This window comes from Balearica regulorum, chromosome 28 (genome assembly GCF_011004875.1).
Source record: "Balearica regulorum gibbericeps isolate bBalReg1 chromosome 28, bBalReg1.pri, whole genome shotgun sequence".
NCBI lineage: Eukaryota > Metazoa > Chordata > Aves > Gruiformes > Gruidae > Balearica > Balearica regulorum.
Genome location: NC_046211.1, coordinates 1,417,709 through 1,435,722, shown reverse-complemented (window position 1 = coordinate 1,435,722; position 18,014 = coordinate 1,417,709). Strand labels below are relative to the sequence as shown.

Here is an 18,014-nt window from a genome sequence, read left to right as displayed (position 1 = left end):
ATCCTGGGGGGGTCCTGGGGGGGGTCCCGGCCGTGCGCGCCCCAGGGGTCCCGGGGGGGGGTCCCAGGGGGGTCCCGAGGGGGTCCGGGTGTTCTCAGGGGGGTCCCAGGGGGTCCGGAGGGTCCTGGCCGTGGGGTCCCACGGGTGTCCGGGGGTTCCCAGGGGGGTCCCGGAGGTCTCAAGGTACCCAAGGGGGGTCTCAGGGTTCCGGGGGGTCCCGGGGAGGTTCCCAGGGGGTAACCCGGGGGGTTCCCAGGGGGGTCCCAGGGGTTCCAGAGGGTCCCAGGGGGTTCCCAGGGGTCCCAGAGGGTCCCGGGGATCCCAGGGGGGTTCCCGGGGGTCCCAGAGGGTCCCTGGGGGTTCCCAGGGGGTTCCCAGGGGTTCCAGAGGATCCCAGAGGGTCCCGGGGGGTTCCCAGGGGGTTCCCAGGGGGGTTCCCAGGGGTCCCAGGGGGTTCCCGGGGGTCCCAGAGGGTCCCGGGGGTCCCGGCCGTGCCGCCCCGGGGGGTCCCGCAGTTCCCGGAGTGCTCCGAGGCTCCAGGCCCCGCCCCCGCCCCCTCATTGGCCGAGCAGCCCTCCGCGGCCCCGCCTCCTCCAGGCCGGCTGCCCGCGCTGTCACTCCGAGCCGTATCCCTATTGCCATTGGTCAGAGGACGGGAGAGGGCGGGCGCTTCCGGCCGCCGTGCGCTTCCTCTTCCTGCCGGGCCCTGCCGTCCCTCTCCCAGTGACTTCCGGTCGGTGGCGCTGGGCGGGGGGTGCGGAGCCGCCGCTCCCCTCCCCCCGGCACCGAGACCCCCCCCCCGCCGCCCGGCGGAGCCCGCGCCCCCCCCCCCCCCCCGGCGGCAGCCGCAGCGCCCGCCCTGCCTTGCCCCGCACCGCGCCGGGGGACCTGTCACCCCTCCGGTCACCCCCCCCCCCCCCGCGGCGGGGCCCCCCCGGGACCCCACCCGGGGGCCTCACCCCCCACCCCCCCCCCCACGGGCCTCCTCTGGCACGGCCGACGGGGACACCCCCTCCCCCTTCCACCCCGGGACCCCCTGTCCCCACAGCTCCCCCCGCCCCGGGATCCCTCTGCAGCCCCCCCTCGCCTCCCGTAGGGCCCCCCCGTAGCACCGGCCCCCGGCACGGGCCCAGGCCGCAGGCCCCAGGCCTGCCCTAGTCAAAGAGCAGCCCCTCCGCCCCTGCCAAGGGGAGGCAGTCCCCCCCCACCCCCCCCCCCCCCCCCCCGGTCCGGGGTGAAACCCCTGAGGAGCAGAGAGGGGGGCCCCTGTCCCCCCCCCCCCATTGCTTCCCAGTGCGGGAGCGGGGGGTGCTCCGGAGGGGGGGTATTTCCCAGCACCATCCCCCTCCCCACCCTCCCACGAGGAAGAGCTGGGTGGGGGGGGATCGCCAAGCAAAAAGGGGGGGCTCCTCTCAGGCCAAGCCCCGTGGATAGGGGCTGCCCTCCCCCCTCTTCCCCCCCCCCCCCTCCCCAGCCATGGAGATGCAGAAGGGGAAGGGGGGAGCAGCAGGAGGAGGAGGGAAGTTGCTGGTCTCCACTCTTCTGGATGCCAAGGATGAGTTGGAGGAGGTAGGTGCCTGGGGCTCGGGGCAGGGGGGGCTCCCGGGGGGGGGTGTGTGTGTGTGCACAAAGCTTGTCTCCCACCTGAGCCCCACCAGGACTCATCTCTCCAGTGCCTGGGAAACTTTCTGACCTGTATTCGCCAGGCCCCGAATGACACAGCTCTGTCCTACTGCCCGTTGAGCTTTTCATCCCGCACCGGGAAAAGAGAGTGGTTCTTTTACAGGTGGGGAAGGTTTGGGATCTCCGTGGGATAACTGGGATCTGGTCCTGGTGCGGAGAAGAACCGGTAACACGGGGACCTGGGCGAGGCGGACGCATCGCTCAGGTCCTCTGTAACGCTGATTTACACCCGGGTCGCAGGGTGAAGTCGGCGAGCGGTCAGGGATCTTCCTAAAGCTGGTGTAGGGCCGGCTTCCCTGGTGCCACGGGGGCGGCGATGCTCTCGTGAACTGCTAGACTTGTGGGAGAGACCGGTTATTTATCGTGTGATGGAAACGAATGTATTTGGGGCTTGTGGAATGGTGCAGAGAGGGGGAAAAAAAAAAAAAAAAATCCTACTGGATTTCAATTGTAGGAGAAAAACAGGGTGGTAACTGGAATAACTGGGTCTCAAGGTCTGGAAACTGTCCTTTGCTATTTGGAGTGTATTTATGTTCCTTCAAAGCACTCGTCGGTCGCCGTGTGTGTTTTGGGTCCTGTCCAGGTCTGGACAGAACGTTCCCAGCTTCGGACCCGTGCAACTCTGCAAGCCCGGCATGGCCGGGAGCTTCGGTTGGGCTGGAAAATCGGCTCCAGGCTACCGACGCACATCTTCTGGGGTCCGGGTCGCTCTCACCCGGGTCTTTCCCCGACGGCATCGGGTCTGGGAAGGAGCCACCGCGAGTCGGCGAGCGCGGTGGAGCGCAGGTTTGGTGATGGTGACGTATCCGGGCAAACGCAGGTACCAGAAGACGACTTTCCAGAGACGAGCCTTGCTTAACTGGCAAGTCTTCCTCCCGTGCCTCTCTTAAACCACTGGAAAGCAGTGCTTTTGACTAAAAGCCCCGTTAGTTGGGAGAAACTGGTTCGGGTATTAATTACGCTCCTGAGCGCTGATGGATTTACTGTCACAAGTTTTGTGTTTCTTGCGTTACGGACTCCAACAAACAGGAAACGGAGCGTACGCAGGAAAAACCGTGCGTGATCGTTGAGCGTCAAGTTTTTGCAGTAAACGGGCTGCCGTGTTTTGGGGGGGGGGGGAACCTCCTCCGGTCTTTCCCTCTAGCAGTGGTCAGAGCTGCTGGTGGCACTAAGTTGAACACGTCTGTTTTGGGGAGAAAGAGGCGATCGGAAGGACTGAAGTGCGTAAAAAATATATCTCGTACCTGGCGTTAGCACGAAGAAATCGTCGTCTCGATCCGTTGTGTGTTTTGGTAGAGGCAGCAGAGCGTTTTATGGGAACGTGAACCATTAAACTTGCTCAAAGGTAGAAATATTGTTTTCAAATAACCTGCAGACCTGGCAGCAGCGAGTTGGTGCGTCTCCCGTTTATCCCAAGAAGGGAATTACCGGACCCCGATCCTGCGAGTCTGTCAGCAGGTCCCAGATCAAAGACATTACGTGACGCTGAACTTCCTTGCAAAGCTCTTCTGGTGGTTCATTGGCTGCATTATCTGCCAACAAGTTGTCTTATTTCTCACTGGGATTTTTCTAACTCTGTTTGTCAGCCGCTGGATCTTGTCCTCCCTTTCAAATAATTCATCTGCTTTAGATTTGAGATTTTCATGGGTTTTGCCCCATTGCTCTTTCATAATGCCATCGCTCGGCCTGGAACAAAGCCCGTTTCACAAAGGCATTATCTCTGCATTACTGACCAGTACATCTTCTTTCATATTGCCTTGGAGTGGAGAACTGTTGACCCCTTTCTCAATAGCTTCTTCGCTGGGGCCCCTTTGATATGCAAAGGAGTTGCTAATCAGTTCTGTAATCGGTGTGATGTGTTTGCATTTTAATCAAGAAGTGACTGTGTAGAAATAACCTTCTCGTAACCTGCTTATTGCCCGTCTTAGACTGCGTTCGCTGCTTTTCCCTGCTGCAAACAGGTCACTGTTCCATTGACTGCGGGCTCCGAAGAAACTCCAGGAAAGCAAGATCTCATTTTGTCGGCTGCCGGTGACCCTCGAGTCGCTGCCGTGGCCGGAACGATCCCAGCCGGCTCCGCAGCTCTGGACTGGAAGCGGTGGCACCGGCAAAGGCGGCAGAGCTCATCTCCCTCGAGCTGCTTATGGAGGAGTTTAATTTAGAACAGCGTCTCGCCGTGCAAGTCGTAGCGTGAGAGCGAGACCCCGGCGCTAGAGGAGCCCTGCGGTCCAGCCGCTGTTGTGCCGGCAGCCGGGAACTCTGCTCTCCGCCTGTTTGCGGGCTCTCGGTTGTCATCGCTGCCGCGGGAGCACGTGGCGAGCCCGTGGGTCCGTGTGGCCCTTCTGTCGCCGTCCCTGAGGTGGCACCACGAGGTGGGGAGAAGATGTGGCGTGTCTGGAGTCGCACCGCTCTGCTCATGCCCTACGTGAAGAGAGCACAGCTCTCTGATTTCTCTCGAGCTGAGTGGAAGCCTTTGCCATTCGCTTTTCCGGTATTTTTGTGCCCCACGCTGTTGTAACTTGTCAGTCCTGACTTCGTGGCTCTTCCCGTCACTTCATCCCTCGGGGTGCTTGCGTGCAAACATCTGCTCCTGCTGTTTATTCTCAACCAGAAGTTGCTCAGATGTTAAGTGACGAGAACAGAAGGTTTTCCAGGCCGCTGCCCCGCGGCCCAGGGTTCCCTCATGGAAGGGATCGACGGGTCTCGCATTGCGGAGCTGCTGGACAACAGGCTCCGGCTTTTCTGTGCCGGGATCTGGGCACAGCTCATCGTTTTGGGGTGCAGCTCCGCTCTCAGAGCAAGGATTGACAACCCTGCCTCAAATTTAGCCTTTGCACGGCTGCGTCTTGGCCTCGTATCAACGTGACATCAGTATTAGTATCGCTGAATAGTCACACATTTACTTTTTGGCTCTTTGAGCGGTGTCAGAAGAGCACTTAAAACCCCAGCCTGTGAATAAATGAACGGTGATCAAGCGATAGCTTCTCCAGCTGGCAGGAGGTTCGAAGCCTTGATGTGAGCCAAGAACGGCTGTTGCGTCGCTGGCTGTTTTTCTGTCCCTCCAGGTGTTTGGGTGGGGGTTAAAGCAGCCTCTGCTGTATCTTGTCTTGTGCTCGAGTGTACGTGTTCTTCCAAAGTTGTGATGTTTGGCTTTTCTCTGTTTCAGAGACTAGAAAGATGCGTGGGCATCGTGACTTCGCTAACCAACGGGCTGTCAGAGAGGGAAGCTAACGATGCCCTCAACGCTCACGTAAGTGTCATCTCCTTCAGGGATGAGAAATCCTGCCCGGATGAAATAATTCGTGGTGTATTTCTACCTGTGCAGATCTCTGTCTGAGAGAACGGGCACGCAAGTTGTTAGCAAGGCAAGGCACAAAGAACAGGCAGATACGAACAGGCTGGGGAACGGAGCCTGCTGTGCTCTCGCAGCTCTCAGACTGTCAAGGATTCCCAGAGCTGTTCCAATTAAAAGACAAAACGACATCGCGGCTTTAATCCCTGTCTAGTCACCTATTTGGAAGCCGACCTGCAGTGCAATTTCTTGCTGAACTCTGGCTCTGAGTGTGTGTCTCTCCCAGCGTACGGGTGTTTCCGTGTGCGTGCACGCACGCGGGAGTCCGTCACCACGCGCGTGCTGCTAGTGTTTGCGTTTCTCGTGTATTTTTGTGCTCCTGCGCTGTTCTGATCAGCTTTTTCCTGGCTTCCAAACAGCCAGGCTCCAGACCACTGAAAAGGGCAGGTTCAGCCTTTCTATTGAGGGACGGAGCATTTATTTCTAACTCTGCATAGTCTTAAAATACTTGCCAGCAAGCTGCAGATGTTACCGTATAAGGAAAACCGTCGCGTGACGTTAATGGGCTCTCAGACGTGTTGGTTGCATTTTTTTCCTCCCCAGAACACCTTGGGCTGTTAGAGTCAGTGGTACAAAGTTGTCTTCCCTTAATGGGAAAAGGTCGGCGACCCAGGCTGGATGTCAGGGCTCTGAAGCTCATGAAATGCTTTCCCGCATGGATGAACAGGTTGTAGGAAAGGCTGTAAGAGCAGCCTGGGCAGGTCCCCGGCCGTGGGACAGGGCTCAGGGATCTGCTGCTCCTCTTCTCTGGGGGTTTGTTGCCCCTCAGTAACGAGATATCCTGAAGGGCTGCAATGAAAATCACCTGAAAGCTCTCAGGACCCAAGAGATTTGCACCAGCATTAACTTGGCAATGGGGTAAAAATGTTTTCTGTGTTCCCTTGTCATCGCGTTTTGAATTCCGTGCTGGGTGCTCCGTTGACCGCCCGTTTGGTGGGCTCGTGAGGGTTTTCCTCCTCCCGTTGCTTTACTGACCTTCTTCTAACGTCCCGTCTCACCCGCTCACCGATGCCACTTGTGTTTTTCTCTCTCAGATATGTAAAGGAACCCCCCAGCATGAGGAAATCTGCCTGGGTCTTTTCACTCTGGTCTTAACCGAACCTGCTCAGGCGCAGAAGGTAAGGCAACGCCTGCGCCCGTCGTAGGTGCGGAAACTTTATTCACGAGAGATTTTTTTGCTTTCCAGGCAGCCGGGGATTCGGAGCTGTGAAAGTTTTGGGTCTCGTGCAGGCGTCGGAAGGCGCCTGGCCGGAACGCTCGGCGCTGAGCGGTGTTTATTGTAGCAGGGCAATGACTTTGCTTGGACCGTTCCTGGTTTTGTTGTGTCCACGTGGCACAGGGGCCGCAGCAGCTGCTGCTCAGCGGAATGCAGATACTGCGACAGGGGAAGGGAGCTCGGCTGGGCTCTTTCACAGCCCTAGAATTAATTGGTTTTCGCTGTGGGAGGCAAATACTGATTCTTCAAGAAACTGTAAGGCCTTTCCCTGTTTCTGCCTTGTTTTTGGAGGCCCAGAACGGATTTGCATGCTGGAAGCCAGATGTAGATGTCTACAGAAATAATCACCTAGACTCTAGAGGAGGAACATGTTCATTTCCTAGAGAAAATTGCTTTTTAGCAGTGCACCTCTATTAATTTCACAGCCCAGATTTAATTTTTAAATAACTCTTTTTAACGATGCTGTAAACTGTGATTTTTTTATTTTTTTTTTTTTTAAATTGTAGTTACTCACCTACAGGAAGATGACTGTTTTGTATTCTAAAGACCTTGGATGTGGATTTGGTGCTGTTGCTACAAACTGGGGCGCTCAGGCAGGGAGTTGAAAATGATATTTTGTTATAGAAACCAGACCTGTTTGTAGCAGCTACAAGGAAAAACAAAAGCACTGTTGGAAGGGCCGCGCGTGGCGAGTGATACCCGGGGGGGGGGTCCGTGTTTGGATGCGTTTTGGTTAATAGGCGTTGAACGGAATTTGAAGTGGACTCTTGAAGTTGGCAGGGTCTGGCGCGAGCACGTCCGAGTGGCGTGCCGTTAGGGATGCTCTGTAAATCCCGGCGCTGCGCTGGACCGAAGGTGACTCATGCAATATTCTCTCTTGATTTAATCACTGTTGCGAGGGCAGAGCTTTCTCCAGCAAAGCAATAGATCTGCATTAGCTCCCAGAACTCATAGCTGCCTTGGCATTGCTAGAGGAGACGGTCCTTGTCAATGAAGGTACGGCTCCATTCCCCAGAAATCACCTCCTGAAAGCAAAGCACGCTTCTCCTGGGACTGCTTACGGTGCTGGCGCGAGTCAGATTTTGGTTAGGTGGCTGCGTTTTGCTCTGTCTCCTTGCTGACCTTCCCCAAAGCCTGACCGCAGAGTCCTCAGCCTTGCTCTCCTTAGGCTCTGGCCTGATTCTGCCTCGTGCGCTGAGCACGGGACTTGTAAACCTGGAGAAGCCGAATCCAGCTGAGGCTCGGAGCACACATCCTTGCGAGGGGCCAGGATAAACCTGCCTGGCACGTTCCCCTCTGTGGTTTCCTCCGGGAAAGGGGAGCGACAGGGAGGGAGCGATCCGGCTCCCTTGCGACCGGGCTGCTGGCAGGCACCGACGCCGTCTCCGAGATGGCAGACTGGGGCTATGATTTGCTGCTCATGGCCACGTTAATTAGAGGTGGCTGGTCCTCCTGCTCTTGTCGGATCTGCTCTTCGGAGCAACGTTACTTTTCTTAGGGAGTAATTGGATCTGTTGGGCTCTGATGTCATCTGTTGCTGCCACCTGCCCTGTATCCAGACAGCAAGGACAGGAAGCCAGTCAGTGATTTTTCTACCAGGCTTTGGGGGGAAATTACTCCTTGCCTTTGCTCCCTGCCTATGAAGAGAGGTTAATGTTTGCCTGACATCACGCTAAAGCATCTTGCGAGACTCTTGAGAGAGCTCTGAGATCGTCAAGCAGAGGGCAGAGCTCTGCTCGTCCTCCAGCGAGAAGCCTGTGGCTCCAGGATGCCCAGCCCAGCCAGCCCCCGTCGTCCGCAGTCGCCGTTCCCGCCTCTGGTCACAGGTGAAGATTCGCAACCTCGAGCGTCAGCGTGGGAACATCGAGCCCAGCGAGGTTGGTGTTGAAGCGATACAGCTCTGAGTCACACGTACCCCACGAGGCTTCACCGTCCTCCTGGGACCCGTTGTTTTGCCAAAAAGAAAAAAGGAATATCGTAGCTGGCTGTGTTTGCATTAATCTTGTATTTCTTCAGCGGATCCGGCTCGTCTCGCACGGTGGCCTCGCTGTCCCCCAGCGAGGTGCGTGGAGAGGTGGAGGTACCAACCCTTCCTCCCGGAGAAGCTGTTTAAAACACATCTCCCTTCTTGGGAGGGGGCTTGAGCTGCCCCGTCCCCTCGCTGATGGATTAAAGAAATGGTGGCACAGCCCTTCCCTCGCTCGGCGGAGGATCGGCTGAAACACGCAGGTCTCCTTCTCCCCCTTTGTTGTCGTGACACTCCAGCCAGGAGAGATTAGCTGTGCTAAGCTTGTCCGGCTGTGAGGAGGGACGCTTGACCGCCTTCAAATATCAAAGTGACAGCAACTGATCCCTCAGATCTCCCTCCTCCGCCTGGCACCTCTCACTTTAATTAACGCTCTGCTCCGGGATCAGAGTGCACGGAGCCCTCCCCACAGATGAGCACGGCGCTTCCCTGACATCTCCTCCGGCGTCTGTCCGCCCTGTGCCTCTTCTGCCCTGGTGCCGAGCAGGGCGCTCCTCCGCCCGACGGCTGTTTTATTTTTCTTCTCCCTTCATTTAAAGCGAACATTTATCATTTGTTCCTTCCTGTTAATTAAACGGCCTGTGCGAGTGGCGGCTCCAAGCTGCCAAGAGCGGAGAGGAGAAGATGGATTGTTCGCAGCCTTCGCAATAATCAAGAAATTCAGGTTTTTTTCCCCACCCCCCCTAGCTGCTGGAGCCCTGAAATTTTTCTCCAAGCACTTTCCTTTGGATTATTGCTTCCATCCTTCTGCCGGAGGCTGTTAGTCCAGTCTGACCCGTCTAAGCAACTGGTCGGTGACATGCCGTACTGCCGTGACCCTGATAAAACGCGACTCGTTCTCCTCTGGCCTCTTGTACTTTGGGCCAAGGATCAGCGACATCATAGGTGCGGTTCAAGTTTTGGTTTTCTGCGGTGTTTGCTTGTGGGATTTGAGGAAATATGCGGTGAGCAAGGTGAAGAGCTGCCAGACTTCCCTAGGTGATAGGATTATGGTGTCCTTCCTACCGGGACTTAAATACTCAACCAGAAGTAAACCCCTTGGAGTGGTTCTTCTAGCTGTTCGTTCCAGCCCTTCTCCTGAGGATGCTGCCAGAATCAGCCCAGCCCGTCAGGAAATAATCCACGCCCTCAGGGCCGTATCACAGGACCTCTCGGTGGCTTTAAATGCAGATGTGGACACCACACCTCGCACACGTACGGCAGAAAACCAAAACCTAGACATTTCACCCAAAAAAAGCATGAATTCTTTGAACGCAGGAGCTACAGAGCACCAAGTAACGCTACTAAGATGAAAAATGTTCGTCTCGCTGCCGCTCCTAAGGGTGCGGAAATGCACCTGCCTGTGAGAGAGAAGTGCCAGGGGCGATGGGGGGGGTGTAATCCTGTTGTCGAGGCAGGATCCAGGCAGGATTGGGACCTGACAACGCCAGCGTTTGCCAAAACAAAGTAAAAAAACTTTGAGTCCGGGCAAATCGCAGGAGAGCTGGCATCCCGTGTGCTCCCGGGCCGGCTGTGTCCGGAACCGGCTCTGTCCCCTGTGTTTTCCCATCGGGGCGATGGATGCGTTTCTTTTTTTCGAAGCTGATGCAGCCGGGGGAGATGATGCGCGTTCCTGGCCAGGTAGTCGGCTGTGTGGAGACTTTGAGTCTGGCTCTGCTTTGTGGGTATTCATTTAGCATTTCAAAAGCAATTAAAGGCCCCAAAGAGTCTACACCTCTTGGATTCTGGGGTTTTTTGGTTTGTTTGGGATTATTTTTTTATTTATTTTTTTTATACGGTGCTATGTGAAAAAGAGAGGGAGAAAGCCTGAGCACAGGGAGCCTAATCAAAGAGATCTTTTGAGGCCTCATTAACTCTCGAAAGGAGGATGCAGAGACCAGACCCCTGCTCTCTGGAATATCATGACATTTACTGGCACAAATTAACATTCATGCAGAACCACTTAGCAAATTACTTCCTAATCACCCTCCACCCCCTGCTGTCCTGACCGTAGGGGAAGGGAGAGCCAGCACCTTTGCTCTCTGGCCAACATTTTGTCTGGCTGCTGGTGGCAGATGAGAGCGGAGAAAGTCCTTCCTTTCCCTCCGATGGTTCCCTCGTCCAATAGCACAGCCCCACCAAATCCGCTGGTTTGGACCTCGGGTAGGTTGTCAGGATTTCTAACCCGAAACAAGCCAACATGGTAGCGTGGTTTTGAGCCGGACGGTCTCCAAACTGAGTTCTGCCTGACCTTGGAAGTCTTTGTGTGAGCGGGAGCGGGTGGCATGGGGACGATCCGCCTCCGTTCCTGCATCTCCGTGGAGCTCCGTGTTGAACCAGCATCCATCGTAGCGACCTCGAGTCCTGCAGGCATCTTCAGCGCGGTTCCAGTTGTCACTGGTGCCGGGCAGATCGGAGCAGAGGGTCCCTTAAACGATCTGGTTGTAACTGTTTATTAACCGATCCTTCCTGAAGGACTGGTGTCTGTCTTTTCTCTCTAGCGTTGGTCTCTCTGGAGCTGCGGCAGGGTGCGGGGAAGGCTGGGGTGCGGGGACAGGGACACCCGACAGTAGCCGTTCTGGAGTGAGGCGCCTTTGGCTCCTGGGGCTAAATCCAGTGAATCCAATGTCGATTTATAACGTCCCAGAGGATTAATGGCTCTCCCTGCCTGGCCCTGGGATACCGTCACCCCATGGGAGTCTGCCTGCCATGATGTTCTTTCCCTGGGACTCATTTATTTGCTGTTTTCCGGTCAGGTTTGATAAAACCATTGTATGTTTTCTGTTATGATCCTTCATCCGTAATCTTCTCCCGCTCTCCTCCTCTGCTGCAGTGCTACCGGGACTTGGCACTGGTGAGCCGAGATGGCATGAACATCGTTCTCAACAAGATCAACCATATTCTCATGGAGAAGTACTTGAAGCTGCAGGACACCTGTCGGACCCAGGTGAGGAGAAGGTTTTTCTCCCCAAAATCGCTCCTTTCACACCAACCAGGCAGAGGATGAGCAGAGGGTGTTTGAGTGTGGAGATCTTGGGAGGCAGCTGGCACCGGTGGAGCTCCTTTGCTCCGCGTTAAGGACTCGTTAAGGAAGGGAAACGAGGCAGCCGCGGTGTTGGGAAGAGGTGTCGTGGGGGAGGCTATGGCAAAAGCTGCGCTGATCTCTCCCTCTGCCCAGCTGGTGTGGTTGCTGCGGGAGCTGGTGAAGAGCGGGGTGCTCGGCGCGGATGGCGTCTGCATGACCTTCATGAAGCAGATTGCAGGTGAGTCGTGTCGCAGGAGCGAGGTGTTCGCTACCTGCGTCTCCCCCCCTGCTCGTGTCAGCAGGCCGGGCGCTGTCGGCGATGTACCGGGGTTGATTCGTGGCATCAGAGCCTGTGCTGCCAGGCAGCCAGGTCCGGACAGGCTTCCTGAGTGTCTCTGTACCCAGCACCAAGCCTGCCCCAACCCGTCTGGTGAGGAAATCTCTCCAGGGAGGATGGAGCGGAGGATAAACCTTCAGGAGTCTGTTGCTCCCAACAGCCTCTACGCAAGGGTGAATCACGGAGAGAGCCAAGAGGCTTCTGGCAAGTGCTGGAACAGCCAGGAAGTGTATTGGTTCCTGTTGCTGCCAGCTTTCACCCCGTAGCACTGCGTAAGAGCACCAGGATCGTCTTTAGTCCTTGCTCTGACCTCCAGGACGGCAAGAGCCGTGCGTGTGGCTCCTCTGTATGTAACTCATCAGGGACGCAGGAGGCTGTTTCACCCCACGTAAAGTCAGTGGCTCCTCCAGGGAGGTGGCACTGGCCGTACGGTAGTGTGTTCCCCCCAGCCCGCAGTGTGAGCGCCCCACGGCCATGCACGTGTACACACGCCTTTCCGGATTCACAGGAACGGTGCCTCTTCCGTGTTCTCTACTCGGCACTGGCCGTTGACGTCCACGAAGGAGGAATTAATGTCCCACCGTAAAACCTGACATTGTGTTTTTATTGTATGCGCCTGTGACACGGGGCTGGGCAGCCTGGGTTGGAAATTGCCGTGTCTGCCCTTCAGGGGAGGAAGAATGGAGAGGGAGGGGACGGAGTCCTGAGCGTGAGCCAAGCCGCCCTGGCCCTGTTGTCACAGTGTAAACACAGAACGTTTAAAAAATCACTGGTGGAGGCATCCCTTGTTTCCCCTCGGTTGCACCTCCCCGTTCAGGGCCCCTTCTGTTCTGGAAGGATGCCGCTGTCTCACTTCTCACCGCTTTTTACGATGTTTTAATTGTTATGATTCCATTGTTTTGGCTTGCCTGCTTTAGGCATTTTCTGTGCCCCTGCGAGCAGGAGTCCCGCTCCGCTCCCAGCGATGTCGGCCGAAGGCTCCAGCTTCGTGCTGAAGGCCCGCGCCGAGGGCGTGAGACACCGCTTTGACACCTGGCCTTTATTGGAGGGTTTGGGCATTCTTTGCAGACGCCGTTTCCCCTTTGTAGGCTCAGCAGCTGCAAATGTTTTCTCTATCCCAGCTACTGAATCTCATCCCTTTGTGGTTTCTCCTTTGCTTCCCAGAAGGATATATTATCACAGTCGTTTTGCAGGAAAACCGTTGCAGCAAAGACCCCCTCGATCCCCTCACAGAAATGTGCTGTATCTAGGAACAGCCAAGCACGTGCGGCAGGCAGAGCGGGACCAGGCAGGAGCGCGTGCTCCAGACAGGGAACAAACTCCCTTAATGAGCTTTGTCTTATTGGGAATGCTGGGGTCGAAACGATCGGTGATTCAACGGAGTCTGGCAACGGAACCGTTCCCGTTCATCCGACTGGCTTTTCTCTTCCCTCTTGCTCTTTCGTTTTCAGGTGGGGACGTGACAGCGAAGAATATCTGGCTGGCCGAGAACGTCCTGGAGATACTGACCGAGCAAAGGTACGACCATTCGGGAGGCGCTGGCGAAGGCTGGCTCAAGTCTGAAGAGACCAGCGGCCGGGCACGAAGCGAGGGAGAGCGTTCCTCGCCTGCCTGCTAAGAGGGTGGTTGTCCCGCTCACCGCAAGAGAGGCAGATTTCGGGCCGGTGGTTTTTTGCGGTGACAGCCCGTCTGGGAGTGTGTTGATGGGGTTTCCTGTGCAGAAGACCTCTGCGTTCCCTTACTGTGTTACCAAGCATATTTTCAAGCCGTGGCATGAATTTCGAGCTCTCGGAGCCCTCTTGCTGCAGGTTGTGTGTGGGAGGGTGTCCTGAAATCCCTCCGTTAGCAAACCTCGGTTTGAAGAGGGGCTGCGCGTCGCGTCAAATAAGATATTCTGCCCGGGCTGATAACCTCTCCCGTGCGAGGACACGGCTCTTCCCGAATGTACAGCACCCGTAGGTGATCAGCCCACCCTCTGGGCAGTGGGGTGGCATCGCCTCGTGTGGCTGAGGAGCACGCGTGGCTCCGGAGCAGCATCCCAGGAATATTTTCTTCCTGAGTTTCCCCGAGCTGTGGGGGAGGTGTTCCTTTTGGAGGAGTAGGACAGAGTTAATTGCCCAAAAAACTTCCTCTGTTTAAACAGCTCCCGCTTCATCAGGGCTGCAACTTTAATTTGTTGTGGACAGGCCATCTGGGAAGTATTGTCCTATGGGCTCAGCATTGTCCTTTGTTGGCACAGCAGCCGCTAATTGATGATAAGCAGAATTCCAAACTGCAGCCGTTGGCTGGGCAGAGTCATTATTTTTAAATAGCCTATAGCTTTTCACCGAGCGCTGTCTATAATAGCAGCGATTCTCCTAAAATCGCTTATTACAGCGGTGAACAATCAAGTTGTTAGAGCATTTATTTGGCCGCAGCTAACAGCCCTAGTGATTTTTATTCCGGGAATAGCTGTGCGAGTGTGCGCTGCTGCGAGTGCCATCTAGTGCCCCCACCACGCACGGGAAGGAGAGACCCTCTGAGATCTCCTGGGCTTGGCTGACCTTCCGTTCTTTGCAGTATTGCCTCGCCTGCCTTTGTGCTAAGCTCAACTTTTCTATTTTCAACCCTATTTAAGCCCCTGCCAGCTCTTGACGGGGGTCTTCCCGTGTGCTGGTACTACTCGCCACCTTGGAGCATCTCGGAAGCGCTCCTCGTCTCACCGAAGCACGTTGCAGCTCTTGTCTTGCAAACACATAACTGCAAACAGTCGGACTGTGGGAGAAGTAGCGGCTTCTCGGTGGTGATCCAGAGCCACGTCTGGCCGCGGATCTGCAGGAGGAAGCTCCGTGCTTTGAATAACAGCCGAGCTTTGTCGCTTGCGGAGTTTCAGAGGAGGAGATGTGAGAGGAAAAGGCTCGGCCGCTGTTGGAGGTATTGCTGGGGTGTCAGTGCTACGTACTGTAGCAGCACAGAAACTGTCTGAGCAGGAGGAGAGCTGAGGATTGGAAGCGAGCCCAAGGGAGAACCTGCAGCTCTTTGCCGGGATTTATGTGCTTTGATTAAGGGAAAGGCAGAACTTTAATTAAAGCCACGCGTGTGAAGATCTGATGCCACATTCGGAGTGTTGAGTGCTTGGTTTAATTAAAAACAGTTACAGCAAAGCTGCTTCTCAAGCACCGCCCGCCTCGGAGAGGAGGCAAGTCTGCTACCTCTCAAAAGCCGGGTGTTAATTTAGCTTCTTGCTGCTAATGGCAGCACAAGTGCGATGCTTCCTCCGAGTGTTTTCATTTCCTCTGCCTGTCGGATCGATGAATCCTGCGGCTGGGGGTGGCTTTTGCCCCCTCCCTTTGACAGCGTTTTTATTTTCTGCGCAGCCCTCAGTGGGAAAAGGGGGAGATGCTGACCTGCCAGCCCCCCGGGATCCTGGCCTTAATTACTCCCACATCCTCCCTAACGTAACCTCCGCTCAGCACCGTGTGCTCCCCGGCCAACTCGCCCAGCCGACTAATTAACCTGCTCCTACCATCCAGCTAGATGCAGGGAGAAGAGCCTGGGAAAGCAAACGCTTGTCACGTCTTCCCAGGCTCCCCTCCACGATGATTTAGGGCTGCCGACTCGTTTGCCGCTGGGCTGGTGTCTCTTCGGGTGGCCGTGGCGTTACGGCCGCTGCACGCAGCGGTGGCACTTCCACGGGGCTTCTGATTTATGGCTCGCTGAGCCAGGGGATGCTGTGGGTGATCAATCACCGAGCCGCCCTGGCCCGTTCTTGGCATCCATTGCAAATAACCAAGCCCGCGAGGTCCTTTTTATGGATTGAGAATATTTATTGTTGAGCTTAGATAAGGGAGGTTGAGAACGCGGCACACCCAGCAGACCGGGCGCTGCCGTACGGGCAGCACAGGCAGGAGACGGCGGCGGAGCGGCCGATGGAAATGCTTTGCCGGTGGGCTCAGCCGCTCTGAGGCAGCGGGGCTGAAGCGCCTGCCTTCATAAATAAGTGTCTGCCTTAATAAATCTGCCTCCAGAAAGCTGGTCCTGGGTATGAAGCACCGCTTGCCCCTGTCCTTCCTCGAGGTGGGACAGATTCCTGCCATACCCACGACGGGGCTGCGATGTCTCTCCCACCGCAGACCCTCTCTACGCAGCTAGATCTGCCCTCTCGCAAATCTTCCTAGTATTTGAGCTTAAGCGCATCTGGTTTTCCCCAGATCTTGCCGTTTGGTGCTTCCAGCTCCCCTGCTCTTTTCCTTCTGCCCCACACACCGTTGCCCGGTCAAGCCAGGGCAGGGGCAGCTCTTCCTCTGCCCCAGTGCTGCGGGAGCTGCTTCCCAGCCCAGCGCGGGGCTCGAGAGCTGCCGTATCTCGTTAACAGCTGCCCCGTGTGACCCGCTGCTCAGAACGCCACCGCTTTCGCTGGATTAATCCACTTGGCACTGGCAGACTGGCGGCAGGGGAGCACGAAAATGCGTCTCGCACGGGTGCACGTGAGAACGTTCGGAGCCTGAGCCCGTGGGAAGGTCCTTCGTAGCTTGTCCTGGTGTGTCGTCTCTTCCTCGGTGCTGTTCTGGCTATGGAGATCATTAAAGAGGCTCCTGTGGCAGACGGTGCTGGCATCAAGGTCAAGTCTATTCGTGGGGCAGCTGCTCCCTCTACTTGCTCCGGAGCGCTTTATTGCTTGCGGTTGCAAATACCTTAGATTGTTGTGGAGGTGAACATCTCTGTGGCCTTGGAAATCCAGCCAGCACTTTGCACGAGCACGTCTCCCGCCCTGCCCGAGAGCTCAGGGTGCGAGCACCCAGAGAGGGGACTGCGATGGGGCTGTCCTGGGGGGAGGAAGAGTTGGACCAAAGCGTAGCAAGCACCCGGTATGGAGCAGGGAATGGTCCGTGAAGGAACGTTCTCCAGGCTGGCACAACAGGCTGGGGTCCCTGCTCTTGCCTTTTCCTTTGCGCTTCATTTTCCTCCGTCCTGAGCCTCCACGTTTGTATCCCTTCTGGCTGCGGTTCCCTCACGGAGATGACTGAAGGTGTTTCTTCTCTCTTTCCAGAGAGTGGGTACTGAAAAGCAGCCTCTTGATAGCCATGGCGGTGTACACCTACCTACGGCTCATCGTGGACCATCACGGCACGTCTCAGCTCCAGGCCCTTCGTCAAAAGGAGGTGGATTTCTGCATCTCCCTCCTCCGTGAACGGGTGAGCAGATCTGGGGACGCAGGGGATGGTTGGGAACAGAGTCCTGCCTCTCTGAGGAGTCTGGGTCTACGTGAGGTGGTGTTGCCCGTGTTCCTCGCGCAGCTGGAAGCGCGAGACTTCTCAGAGTCTCCCCGCAGCTTGCGCTGCGCAGACGGTGGTGTGTGGTTCATTCTCAGTGCAGCTGCGAACGGCTTTTGAACCCGTTTACACCATCTATCCCACCAGACTCCAGGCTGCAGAGGGGGAGAGCAGCTGTTTTGATGGAGCTGCCTCATTTCTTTCTCTCTTATTCAGTCCACAAGGGTTGAAACCGTTCTCTTCCTGCTGCTTGTGGCTTACCATACCTGCAAGAACGTCGGTTTCTCCCTTGGGGAGGCAGCCGGCATCTTTGCAGGCTTACAGAGAACGTGACAGCCCGCTCCAGGCCACTCTTTGGTCCCTTTGGTGCAGGAGAAGCCACCAAAGCCAGGTGTAGGCAGAAATCCTTCGTTTGGCATCCCAGCCCCGCGGGACGCGATGGCTCTGCGCTCCCCGCCCGCTGGTCTGAGTGCTGCCCGCTCTCCCCTTCCTCCTTGCTGGGTGGGAAGGACCAAGTGTCAAGTCCTAACTTCAGAGACTGGCTGCAGTCCTGGAGAGAAAATGTCAGATTTATGGGCCGATTGTTTGCTTTACAAGAGAGAGAATATTTTAAAATAGCCGTTGACCTTCCCGCCTGTCACCCTGCCTCTCAGAACCTGCTAGCTTCAAAAGAGGGGCAGGCTGCCAGGGGCAGGAGCGTAGATATTGTGCAAAGAGTGAATCATCTGGAGCCAGCGTAAGGTTGAAGGACTGACTGTTCCTCCCCTCCCCTCCTGCTTTCTCTCTTCCCCCCTGCTCAGGAGCAGGAAAACAGTAAATGAGACTTTTTCGGTGGTTTTTTTTTTTTCCTTCTCCTTTCCCCAGTTCATGGACTGCTTCATGATCGGCCGGGACCTTGTGAGGCTGCTGCAAAACGTTGCGAGGATACCCGAGTTCGAGCAGCTCTGGAGGGACATCATCCACAACCCGCAGGTCCTCAGCGCGCAGTTCACAGGTAGGCAGGGCCGAAGGGGTGGCCAGCTCCATCCTGCCCTGCCCGTGCTCAGCCGGGACCCCGCTAGCCACAGGCAACCTCCTCCTGCCTGCTCGCTCCCTTGTGGCAAGGCTGCCAGGGCTGTCAGCCCATTCCAGGGAGGATTGGAGG

General features: G+C 56.4%; 1 protein-coding gene across 1 annotated transcript in view; it reads left to right on the top strand.

Moving 5' to 3' along the window:
* The first annotated feature begins 1,346 nt into the window (after positions 1-1,346).
* The window catches only part of INTS3 (integrator complex subunit 3), a 41,267-nt gene continuing 24,599 nt past the window's right edge, over positions 1,347-18,014 (top strand). The window contains exons 1-8 of the mRNA XM_075736892.1: positions 1,347-1,569; positions 4,850-4,933; positions 6,070-6,153; positions 11,090-11,203; positions 11,435-11,519; positions 13,070-13,136; positions 16,648-16,792; positions 17,735-17,864. Of these exons, the coding sequence (XP_075593007.1) occupies positions 1,477-1,569; positions 4,850-4,933; positions 6,070-6,153; positions 11,090-11,203; positions 11,435-11,519; positions 13,070-13,136; positions 16,648-16,792; positions 17,735-17,864 (802 nt within the window). The 5' untranslated portion in view covers positions 1,347-1,476. The remainder of the gene's footprint in view (positions 1,570-4,849; positions 4,934-6,069; positions 6,154-11,089; positions 11,204-11,434; positions 11,520-13,069; positions 13,137-16,647; positions 16,793-17,734; positions 17,865-18,014) is intronic.